Below are 12,124 nucleotides of genomic sequence, written 5' to 3'. Positions count from 1 at the left end.
CATTTTTAAAAGAAATGAGTGCAATTTATAGAAACTCCCTTTAAGAAAGGTGGGAGGGGGGTGGAGTGTAGAAAATATATAGTATTTTGCTTGTATTTTCATGTGTGAATAGATAGACAAGAAACTAAGAGTTTGCCTGTAAAGAAAAAGGACAAGGTGAGTGGGTCAGGTGTGGGAGATTTTTTTCACTGCATACTTTTTCACATAGTTTTGATTTTTTAATCTTGTAAAAGTATTACCGTTCCAGGAAAAAAAAAAAAGAGCACTATGTATAAAGGAGGTAGATTGGATTATTGCTCCCAGTTCTTCACTTCTCTGTAATACCATGTGACTCTGTTGGGCCTCTCTCACTGTAGACCTTGATATTGAACTTGGCCATGGGATTCACTTTTAGCCAGTGGACTATTAGCCAAATGTGATCTGAGCAGAGGCTTTACCTGTGCCTATGTGGCTTAGACTGCCCTCTCATCATGAGTCATGAGAAGAACATGCTCTGAGTCTAAAGAGGATGAGAGAGACACATGGAGCAGATCCAACACAAACTGCAGCCTGGAACTAATTCAGCCAACCTCCCTCCTAAAGTTGAGGTGTGCCCCTCTTCACTTCCTGACTGGTGTCCATGGAGCCCGGTTGACTCCCTTCTTCCCTCCAAAGCCCCTAGAGTGGAAAACGTATGAGTCCCTGGGGTAGGGCTTGTCATTTAATAAAATACGTCCCTGATTAGCATCCTTCTATGTTTGGGAGGCAGGGGACCATCAAAAGCCCACTTTTGAAATAGGGAGAACCTGAAAGTAAAGCACTAGAGAAAAGCAATCATTATCCACTGGGAAGGGAGGTGAGAGAGTACGGAGTGGCCGGGAAGCAAGAAGCATTGAGAATGCTGAAGGTGGAGAACCTTGTGAGCGCCGGCAGCTTTGCACTCTCTGCGCTAGGGGGCGCGGCAGAGCGGGCTCGGAACACGGTGGCGGCTCCCTCGCGAGGATAAGGATCTTGGTGGTTCCCAAGCCACCCAGCTGGATGGCGGTCCGAAGCGCCCGGAGCCAGGATTCGTCGTAAGAACAGACAGGAACTGATGGGGGGGAGAGGATGGAGGGGACGGGTCCTGGGGGGGGATTCCCTCGCTCCTCAGTTCGACTCCCGAATGAACCTTGCCGGCCCTTTCTGCCTCCTTCGAATTCGGATTGCGAGCTCACAGCGGACCCCTGCAAAGAACTCAGCTCTCTTCCGCTTCCACACATGCACTGTACTGTTGTGGGTTGGGGGAGGCAGAGATGGGTCTCATCTTTCATTTCTCCCGTAGGCCTGAATGCAGGCCTGGGGATGAGTGTTTTGCCCACGACGGGGCAGGGTTTCCCTTGGGGCGCCTAGGAGCTTGGCTCTCGGCCTCGGTCCTTCAGGGCCCAGGCGGGTGGAGGGGGGTGGGGCGGCGGGGGACGATTTAGAGGGGTGACCCGGGCTCCGGGGAACTGAGCACAAAGCCCGGAGCTAGGATGCAGTGCAGAGGATCCAGGCGGGTCCGCGGAGGTGGCACCCCCTGTCCAGAGCGTGCTTAGTGTCTCATTTGTCCTTTCAAAGACGGGAAGGACGGAGCTGGTGCAGCGTGACGCTCCCACCTTCCCTTACACTGCAGGAATCCGGGCTTTTTCTGAAGGCTATGGACCGAGCTCCGATTCAGAGAGCACCCAAGGGTGCGTGGACCTGCCGAGGAGCAGCGTAGGCGGGGCAAGCTTCCCCGGCCTGGGAGACGTCAGAAGGTGTAGAAGGACGGGAAACTGAGAATCCTCTGGCCAGCTCCGGATTCCAGCTCGCGACAAGAGTGACAAGGGGGCATCGGGCGGATGATAGCAGGCATTTCAAATGGCCCGTTTAAATCCTCAGAGCCTCGGGCGGCCAAGGGAACCTAATTTTATCCCCCTTGCGCTCCCACTCCCTTTGGGTGGCTGCGGAACCAGGGCAGTGCGCAGTTACCTCTGTCGCAGGCACGCGCTCATGGATGGTCTGCACACCGAGGTAAACACACGCATTCATCAAGGCTCTTCACGCGCCCCCCGCCCCCCTCCCCCCGGGATATCGCGTAGACTGCTCTCGCTTGCTCAGCGGCACACACTCACCCACGCCTGTCACAGCGGGCAGGGAGAAATGGTCACCGTGCATTTTCCCCGTGCGCCCTTTGCTCCTGGAGAAATCGTTCTAAACGAGGCCTCTGCCTTGATGGGAGAGACCAAAAACCTCCAGCATGGCTTCTCTCTCAGTGAGAACGGCCCAGCAGTCCTCAGCACGAAGAACTCATCTGTAGAGTCTAACCACGACCCATTCCCATCTTTCCCAAGACTGACGCCATGGACGCGAGGGCTGCGTCTGGAGTAGGATCTAACCGGATCCTCTGGGTATTTTAAGTAAACACATTCTCAGGCTGCTCAAAAAAAGGGGAGGCTGGAACATAAAGCGCTGTGCTTGGTGAATCTAAACAGTCGCATCTCTTCACTGTGGCTATGTAAACTCCACACAGAGGGGACTGAGGGGGGATTCTCCAGGGTGAGAGATGCGTGAGAGGCCAGGTTGGTTCCCACCCTGGGAAATACACAAGAGCCCTGCTGATTTCCTTTACAGCCTGTAAGTCCTACTGTGGATTTCAGAGTCCTTGTCTATTGCCCTTCTCTCCTCTTCTAGACTGTAAGCTCCAGGAGGGCAGAGCTGGGTTTGTTTCTCCAGGAAGCCAGCACAGTCCTCATCTGTGGTGAGCTGTCTATACATATTTGTTGAAAACCCTGTAGGGCTTTTGTTGTTGTTTAACTGCTAGGTGGTGTCTGACTCTTTGTGACCCCATGGACTGTAGCCCGCCAGGCTCCTCTGTCCATGGGATTTCCCAGGCAAGAATACTGGAGTGGGTTGCCATTTCCTTCTCCAGGGGATCTTCCCCACCCAGACATCCAGCCTGCCTCTCCTGCATTGGCAGGTGAATTCTCTACCAAAGAGCCACCAGGGAAGTGCTTCTGTGCCCAGAAAAAAACTTTTTAAAAAAGGATCGGAAGTTGAGAGCATCCACCAAATTCTCAGATGGATCCAACTTCCGGGAAGAGATTTGGGTTAAAAAAAAAAAAAAAAAAAAGCCTAGTCCTGGCGGCTGGGGACCAAGGTCACACGGAAACCGTGGGCGCACCGCCTGCTCCTCGGCCTGAGTCCCCCAAGCACCTGGAGAGCCGCCCCCTCCTCTCCCGGTACTCGTTCCCTATAGCTGCCTCTTTGCCCCCAATTGCTTCACCCGGGAGGGCCAGAGCCCGGATTCCCGCGCGTTCGAAAATGCAGAACTGAGCCAGGGCCGCGAGCGCCTTTGTTTCTTCTTTATTTGCGGATATAATTATGCACCGCACTCTAAATTAGAGATAGATTTTTTTTTTCTGATATACATTTCACCTTATTCACCACGAGCACACCACACGCACAGTAGAACAGTTCCACAACCTGGTAAATTGCGCAGAATGAGTTTGGATTCCTGAAAACCGCAGGCAAGCCAGCCCCGCCGCGGCTCCTCGCCTCGCCGCTTGGCTGAAGGAAATTCGCCCACCCGAAACGGATTTCCCGGCCAGCCTTTCCCGCTGCGGGGTTGAAATGTCTCCGGAATGGGAAGCGCTCTTGCTGGAAATGGCCGGACGCTGCAGATTCCGAGCACTGATGGCTGTGAAATGTCCCCCCCAAGGTCAAGTTTCCGCGTCAGCGAGCTGCGCCCCCCTCTCCCTCCCTTCCCACCCCTTCCCTCGGTGACAGGGACCAAAGTGTCGGGGCCCCTACTGGAAGGACAGAAAACCTTGCCCGCAGATGCGCCCCCCGCCTCCCCCGAAACCAGGGTGTTTTGTGGAAAAGAAAGGACAACAGAAACGCAGACGCGATGGATGGTGGATCCCTAGCCCCTCCCACCCCCAACCAGCAGAATCAGAAACTAGGAACCAGAGATGTTGACGGCTTGGCTTCCCTAGCGCGGCGGCAGCGGGGCGCACGGGGTTGGTGGGGGTGGGGTGGGTGGGGAGCGAGGAGAGCGCGGGAGCGCGGCCGCGGCTCGCCCCCGCGCGCCCTAGTCCTCCGCGTTGGTTCGGTAGGCCTCAATGAGGCCCTCCAGAGAGTGCACGAAGCCGGACACGCTGCAGATGCCGCCGATGACGAAGATGGCGACGTCGAAGAAGACCTGGTGCCACAGCAGCTTGCGCCAGAGCAGGCGCAGGTGGAAGAGGCTGGGCAGCAGGAAGCAGAGGCCGGCGCCCGTGAGGCTGCCGGTGAGGCCCATGAGCAGCGCGAAGTGTGGAACGTAGATGGCCATGAGCAGCGTGAAGACCACCAGGGCGCAGCGCAGCGTCAGCCCCCACGACTTGAGGCGCCCATCGCCGCCGTAGCAGGCGGGGAAGAAGGCGCGGCTGCCTTCCTGGAAAAGCGACTTCTCCAGCACCTCGACAGCAGCGAAGAAGGGCAAGGGGTAGGACAGCAGCGCCTTGGCCACCAGGAAGATGTTGACCACGGCGCGGATGGACCCGGGCAGGTTATCCGTGATGACCTCCTTGGTCTCATCGGCCCAGGTGAGGTAGGCGACGAGCGCGAAGAGGCCTTTGAGCACGCAGGCGGCGATGTGCGTCCAGTTCATCATGCAGTGGAACTCGCTCGGCTGCTGCATGTTGCCCTCCAGCGAAGGCAGGAAAATCTGCGACGTGTAGCTGAACACGATGATGCCGATGGAGATGGGAAACTTCTTGACGTCGATATAAAACTTGACCTTCTCCCAGGCCCAATCGCGCGCCCGCGACAGGCAGTAGGCAATGACCAGAATGTTGATGACGAAGTGGGCCAATGTGCACAGCAGGCTGAACTTGGACACGGCCTTGAGGTTCTTAAGGAAGGCGCAAGGCAGCAGTACCGCCGTGGCGATGATGGACCAGGACTTCTGCGACACGGGCAGCCCCGGGAAGCTGTTGTACATGAGGTTGCCGCTCACCACCACGTACAGGATGCAAGTCATCACCAGCTCGATGATCTGCGCCACGTTCACCACGCGGCCGCCCAGCGTTGGGAAGCGCGGGGCGCAGCAGGCGTTGGCAATGGCCACGTACGAGTCCCGCACGCGCACCACCTCGCCATCCTCGTTCTCCTCGTACAGGCAGGCGATGAGGATCTTGCCCGTGTAGCAGCACACCACGGCGGCGAAGATGATAAGGAACAATCCCAGGTAGCCGCCGTGCAGGATGGCGTAGGGCAGGCCCAGCACGAACATACCCTGCGGAGCGAAGAAGCAACCAAACCCGGGCGCTCAGAGGAGGCAGGTCTCGGCGGAGGAGGGTCTAGGGGAGTGGGTTAAGGGTGTCGCCGGAAGGGAGCGCTAAGGAAGTGAGAACGGGGCCTAAGCCTCTGAGAGAAGAGGTTAAGGGTAGGCTGGAATGAGGGTGTAGAGCAGCCGGAAGGGGGAACGTGGACGTTGAGTCAGAGATGGCGAGGGACGGAACCGAGAAGAGGTATGCTTAGGGGCTGGGAACTGGAGAGAGGGCTGAGTTGGGGCGGGGGGCGGGGGGGGGGGGGCGTCAGGCTACAAAGACGGAAGGGTAGGAGGAGATACCTGCGGGTGGTTCACTAGAAGGCGAGTAGGGGCTGGAGGGGGCGTGGCCGGAAAAGGGCAAGGAGAAAGGTAGAGAGCGGGGCCTGGGCCACTCGGAAAAGGGGGCACGGAATCTAAGGTGGGGCTGGAATGGGGTGCACAGAAGCTAAGGAGGGAAACGCAGGGGCCGAAGGGCCAAACCGAAGAAGGAAAATGTAAAAGCGGCAGCGGGAGGGAAAGGAGTCGGGGGAGGGAAGGAGAGGGGCTGAGCGTGAAGCCAGCTTCAGCGGGGCGGGAAGGGAGGGAAAGGGAGGTTGCCTGCGAAGGGTTTCGGGTGGGGTTAGGCCAGGGGGCGCGGGGGCAGGGAGGCAGGGTAGGGTGTCTTAGGGCCAGGCCGGAACTGGGGCGCAGAGACGGATCCCTAAGGAAGGGGACTGAGGGGTGGAGGCAGGCAGGATGAGGGGCCTGCGGGGATAGCGCGAGCGCTGGGTCGAAGGCGGAATCAAGCGGGAGTCGAGAACCAGAAGCTGCGGGATGGGGCGGGCAGAGCTATGGAAGGAAGGTTTAGAATCCACATGGGGAAGCAAAGCTAACGAAATCCAGGGCTCCCGAGGCTTGCAGGCCTCCAGCTTCCCACCCTGGCCTCCCACCAGGCCAACCGAACGAGCCCTTTAAAGATGCCCCAGGTGGAGGCGCGAGCAGCGGCCGAAGCTGGTGCGGTCCCCGGTCCCTGATTGCGCTTGGCCGTCCTGCCCGGCCCTGGAGTGGGAGGCGTCTTGGGTTGGGTCACTTTTTGAGCGGGGCCCCTAAGAGTCCCGCGGAGCCCGGGTCCCTAAGTAACCCCATCTGGGCCTCCAGCTCCTGGGAAACCCACGTTCTGCGCCCCAGCAACCGTGAGCTCCGGGGACGCCGAGGATAGGGCTTGGACTGCAAAGCCACAGGGCCCGGGGACGCCCGGGGCCGAGGCCTCCTGTGCCCCGCGAGCTGCGGCCGGCCCGCCTTCGTCGGCGCCCGGGGTCGTTGTGCAGATTGCAAACCCGCTCCGGGTGGAGACCGGCGCCGCCTGGTGGGGACTGAGGGTTGACCGTAGGGGTGGCAGGGTAACTACCAGAGGAGGTTCAGAGCATCTGGAGGCGGCTCTGCCAGGGTCACACGCGGAGGAGCTGGTCGCCTTTTTGTGGTCGCCAGGAAACAGGGATTTCGGCAGAGAGGGGTGAGTCTGTGGGCAGGTAGCGCTGGGGCACCAAAGACCATGCTGTGCTTGTGTGGTCACACGTATGTGTTTGTGTGTGTGTGCATGTTTGTGAATACCTGTTTGTCCCCGACAGGACTGCACCTGAGACAGCGGGTGGATCCTGTATGCATGAATCTGTGCGTGTGTGTGTTATGTTTAAATAGGTTTGTGTGTGTGCCCCTGGTAGGTAGAGGTATGTGTTTCGGTGTGCGGGAGGTGTAGGGGTGCATACGAAGGTGCATTTGAGGATAATCTTGTGGTCTATGTATAGATGGATGTCGTGTGAACCTGTGACCTGCGTTTCTTCGTTGGGGAGGGGGGCTGTGGGTATGTGTGTCTGTCTATGTACATGCGCGCTGTCTGTGCGCGTGTGTCGTGGCAGGAGACTTCCCGCTCAGCGATTCCCCCCTCTTCCTTTCTACCGAAAATGCAGCTGTGAATCCATTCCGGAGTCCCAGGCGACACTGTTCCTTCCTATCCTGATTTTCTTTCTCCCTCACCCCTCCCCACTCCCCCTCCTCCTGTTTCCCTCGCTTTTGCAGGGTCTCCCGGCAAGCATCTCTGACCGAACCTCAGCTTAGCCATCCCGCGGCCGAGGACGCGGGAGAGGGGCCGGACCAGTGGGAGGACACACCGCCTGGGGGCGTAGATCCCTGCGCAGGGCTGAAAGGGATGGGGAAAGGCGAGATTCCGGGTACAGGAGGGGGTCTTGAGGCTGAGATCTCCAAGGGACTCTGCTTCCGGCAGAGCCTGGTGCGCAGAACTGGGGGTGGGGGGGTCGGGGGAGGGGACAGGCAGAGCTGGGAATCCCGCGCTCACCTGGATAGCGTTGGTCACGTTCCAGCCTGCCTCCCATGCCGTGATCTTAGGTTTGTCGTGGCCTCCGAACTCGCCACCAGCTCCTAGGGACTGGTCCTTGGAGCCCGAGGGCGGCAGGGGCGCGCCACCGCCGCGCTGGTAATGGATATCTCCCTCGACGGGTGGTTCGGCGCCCTCGTCCCCGCAGGGCTCGCCCTCGCTTTTCAGGATGTCCATCTGCAAGCCCTGACGGTGCTCAAAGTCGAGGTCGTCGCAGTGCGCGAAGCCCACCGCCTCCTCGTCGGTGGCCGCCTGAAAACCCATCCTGGCGAACATGCCGCTCACCTTGGCCTGGGACTTGTTGGACACGGATGTGGCCACATTGGACAGCTTGCTGCGGAGCAGGGTGGCCATGGCGGCGGTGGGGCCCGAGGAGAGGACACCAGGGACCGGGGACCAGGGGGACGCGCGGCCAGGCGGCGAGAGCCAGGGGGGTGCGAGGGCGCTATCTTCGCTCGCTCTCCCCGCGGCGCCCCGGGGCGCTCTGGCTCATGACCTCCTCCGCTGGCGTCTGAGGCTCGCTCGAGGCCGACCCGGCGGCAGGCAGCGGGGCTGGCGGAGCGGCGGCGGCGAATGCACTGCGGAGCTGCCGCGGGGCGCGGGCTGGGCTGCGGAGGGCGGCGGCGGCGACGGCGGCGTCAGAGCGGCTACGCGAAGCTGGCGCGGCGCCCCCACCCGCGCGCAGCCCAAAGCGCTCCCGCCCCTCGGAATCAGGCGGGGATGCGGGTAGGGGGGCTGGGGAGGGAGAAACTCCGGGAGGCAGGAGGCGTGAGGAGAGGGCAAGGAGAAGAGAAAGGGGGCACCAAGGGACTCCGGAGGACAGAGATGGGGACCGGAGAAGGGCGCCCACGGAAGGGAGCGGGAGGGAGCGCGCGAAGGAGGGGGGCGGGGAGCGGGGTGGGGGCCCGAGTGCTGCATTTCTGGGGGAGGTGCTAAACTCCGATCCTGGCCCTTCCCATCTCGCAGCCGCAGGGAGGGAGGGGGCCCGAGCGGGCAGATTCTCTCGGTCCCCTGTCCCTGGCTACCCCCTCCAGAGTCCGGGAGCCTTTCAGCTCCAGATCCTCTCGCCAAGGACTGGTCCAGATGCCTGGGAAGGCAGCAGGACAGTTACCTGTCTCCGGCAGCGCGGGCCGTCAGGGCATTGCTCTGTCTCCCTGGCACCCATCACTGGCACTTGGACCTGGTTGCAAGCTCCCCCTTGAAGGCAGAAGGGTGCGGCAGAAGTGGGGGGACCACTCTCAAGAAGGCTCAGCCCCGGCCTCGGTCCCTGGGGCTGTCTCCTCCCGTCCAAGGATGCCGAGATGGAACTGATTCTGCGGGTTGCTCGCCACCAGCCGTTCTCCAAACGTGCAGAATGAAGGCGAAAGGTTGACTGTTTGCTACTCTTTTCGTTTGGGAGTCTGGAAGGAGGCAGAACGGAAGGCACCTGTCGACAGCTTCGAGGCGGGTCTGCGAGTGCTGGCGCCGCGGAAAAGCGCAGCCAGTGCCTGGCACAGAGGAAAGAAGGACTCGCAGAGGGCCCAGGCGCAGAGGCGCGCGGTGCGCTCCGACCCTGATGGCCCTGCGGCCGCCGCGGGCGGTGCAAACCTAGACTGTTTCTGTTGAGTGGGTGGCATGTGTGTGCGCTCGAGAGTAGGAGACCCAGAGACAAAGACCGACACGGTATCAGCTATTGCTCCGGGCCGGATCTGAGTGGACTCCGAGGGTGAGATTTGGTAACCATGTTTATTCTGTGAATGTGTAGTCCTGCGCCTCATCTAAGACCCTGTGTGCACAGAGCTTGTGTGCTGGATTGTATGTGTAGATGCATTCCCGAATGAGTTGCTTGCGTTTTTGCCTGTAGGAGTCCTTTTGTAGTCGTGTCTCCGTGCGGGTCCGCGGCTCCATGTGTTCCCAGCTGGGCTCCTGCCCCAGGACTCAAGCGGTAAACAGCAGCGTCAGCGACCTGGCCCTGGCAGCCGAGGTGGAGGAGAACTAGTGGCTGTGACTGGGAGTAGGATGGGGAGAATTCGAAGGAAACGAAAAGAAAGGGGCTCCTAGTGAACCCCTTCCCAAAACCAAGGCTCTCTGAGAACCCCCGTCTCCGTCTCTCCTGCTGTATTTCTGGATTAGCTCACGTCAGCGCACAAGTAGGGCGGCCTGAGGGCTTTGACCAGTTGGAGCTGCCAGGGCAAGACAGGCTTCCCTCTACCCGCCTCCCTCTCCTCGCCCCCACCCCCAGCGCCTCACAGCCTCTGAGACTCTCCTCTCCAGATAGGGAACCTCCACCACATTGATAAGAGATGTTGTAATCCCTTCTAGGGACCCTCTTAAATACCCCCTTCCCCAAGATCCTGCCTGGCAGAAACCAAGACAGAAATTGTCTGTCTGTCCTAACCTGAAGCATCCTTCCAGCCACTGTGACAAGAAAACCTTTCCACAGAGCCCTCTCCCAAACCCAGATCCTCCAAACAATGATGGGACTCAGAACAAAGACAGGACAGAGGTCCTTCCCCCTAAACAGAGATTCACTCCTCCAAGGAGGCTTTAAAGAAAAAACACACACACACACACACACAAAACATTCTGATCTCCTATCCCAGGAATTCACACTATGCAGAGACCCTCCCCACTTCCAACCCCAGATGCTGGAGAGAGAGAATCTTTTACCTACAGATTCTTAGAGACAAAAATCTATATCACCTAATCCTCATCACTCCCTTTTCTGTTCTTGGTGAAATTCTTTAGTTGCACAGATGATCCAGGGAGGGACTTGAGTCCCCTAGTACAGTCTTCCACCCCATACATGCTCAGACCTGAAGATGGTCATTAATGCCTTCTTTGACAAGTGAATCAATAACATCTATGCATCAGTTCAGTTCTGTTCAGTTGCTCAGTAGTGTCCAGCTCCTTGCAACCCCATGGATTGAAGTACACCAGACTTCCCTGTCCATCACTGACTCCCAGAGCTTGCTCAAACTCATGTCCATTGAGTCAGTGATGCCATCCAACCATCTCATCCTCTGTTGCATGTCTCATGCATTAGTTGGGCATTGCCAATTCGTGTGTGGATTTTATGAGGGTCCAGAGTGCTTATTCTCTCTTTCCTTTTGTCTGGTGATGTTCACTGTTGTAGGACCCAAGGTGAAGTTCTCTTAGTAGTGAGAAGTGGGACTCATTCATTCAAACTCATTTATTCATTCATTCAGCTAACCTTCTTGAAGCCCTACTGTGTGTGTGTGAGATTCTCTTCCAGATGAAGTTGATACAGGCATGGCCCTGTCACTACTCCTAACGCTAGTTCTTGGGTCTGGGTGGGGAGAACCTCAGTGAGAACTCAGGCCAATCACTCTCTCTGTAGTGTTTTAAACCACCCCTGAAACATCCCAAACAAAGCCTCACTTTCATTCTCATTGTACAGACAAGCCAACCCAGGCTCAACAGGAAGGTGTCCCGATCAAGGTCACACAGAGTCTAGGGTAGAGCTGGGCTAAGATATAGGAGCTCTGATGCTCCACTGTGCTTCCCCTCCACAATCTCATCTTGTCCTTCCACGCCCTCTCCCTGTTTGTTTGGTGTTTGGCCACCCCACTGTCCAGAGAGACACAATTCAAAATTAGACTCCAGTCCTTCCGGCTGCAATCAAATGCCAGCCATTGGGGGAGGAATGCCTCTGTTTCCCTCCTCTCCTGCTGTTGGCAGTAAATGCGGGCTGAAGGCTGGTGTGGTAAGCTCCTGAACAGCCCATCCCTTATGGCAGAATCCTGCTCCATCATGTGCTAGCCGTGTGACATCGGATGACTCACTTAACATCTCCTAGCTTCCATTTGCTCATCACTAAAATCTGAAAATAGCAACAGACTCCTAAAGTTCTTGAGGGGGATTCAACGAGATTGTGTATGTAAAATTATCAGCATGTGCTAAGGGCACAATATGTGGTAGCGATTATTTTATTATTGTTGTTGTTATTACTATAACCTGGTGGCCATTTTTCATTGTTTGGGAGGAAAGTGAGTGTACAACAAGAAAAAGCCTTGCGATTGGGGCTGAGTCGAAGTGAGCTGAATGCACTCCTTCTGGCTTTGCCTTGCCTCCCTGTCCTCACCCCTTCCGGTCCTGGGCTGACCTTCAGGGAAAGAGATGAAGGACAGGAGGAGGGCAAAGTGCAGGGGGCCTGGCAGGCAGCCTCAGGAGACCACCAGGACGACCTACCTAGCTCGTTATGAGCCAGCCTGTGCTCTAGTGAAGCTGTCGGCCTCCAGATTCTTCCACTAGCTCCTCTAGGGCCACCTTCAAGAGAGGAATTTGCCGCCGCTTGGCCCCCTGGGTTGAAACAGCACACACATACACACATCTGCTCACACACAGAGTGTGACAAGCCAGTTGACAGATGCACTAAGAAATGAGGGCCAACACACAGACTCAAGTACATCAGTAGATTCACACAGATTGACAGAGCAACACACACAGGTCAGACACCG

General features: G+C 57.9%; 1 protein-coding gene and 1 long non-coding RNA gene across 2 annotated transcripts; one reads left to right on the top strand and one right to left on the bottom strand.

Moving 5' to 3' along the window:
* Nucleotides 1-957: 957 nt before the first annotated feature.
* Nucleotides 958-2,426, top strand: LOC129625088 (uncharacterized). Its single transcript, XR_008701252.1, has 2 exons — nt 958-1,052; nt 1,631-2,426. It is a non-coding gene; the product is annotated as an uncharacterized LOC129625088 (long non-coding RNA).
* A 1,532-nt stretch (nt 2,427-3,958) lies between these two features.
* On the bottom strand, nt 3,959-8,018 carry SLC32A1 (solute carrier family 32 member 1). The gene is made up of 2 exons (XM_055543240.1): nt 7,626-8,018; nt 3,959-5,257 (listed from the first exon to the last, which is right to left on the bottom strand). Exons 1-2 carry the CDS (start codon nt 8,016-8,018, stop codon nt 4,070-4,072), a joined length of 1,581 nt encoding a protein of 526 aa, XP_055399215.1. The 3' UTR covers nt 3,959-4,069.
* Nucleotides 8,019-12,124: the final 4,106 nt, after the last annotated feature.

Source organism: Bubalus kerabau, chromosome 13 (assembly GCF_029407905.1).
Source record: "Bubalus kerabau isolate K-KA32 ecotype Philippines breed swamp buffalo chromosome 13, PCC_UOA_SB_1v2, whole genome shotgun sequence".
NCBI lineage: Eukaryota > Metazoa > Chordata > Mammalia > Artiodactyla > Bovidae > Bubalus > Bubalus kerabau.
This window is presented reverse-complemented; position numbering and strand designations above follow the sequence as displayed.

What these genes read in the sequence shown, in the direction of transcription:
- SLC32A1 (XM_055543240.1), bottom strand. Translation starts at nt 8,018, where the DNA reads ATGGCCACCCTGCTCCGCAGCAAGCTGTCCAATGTGGCCACATCCGTG. An exon ending in ACGTGACCAACGCTATCCAG is followed by an intron (nt 5,258 to 7,625) that starts GTGAGCGCGGGA and finishes TTCGCTCCGCAG; the next exon opens with GGTATGTTCGTGCTGGGCCT.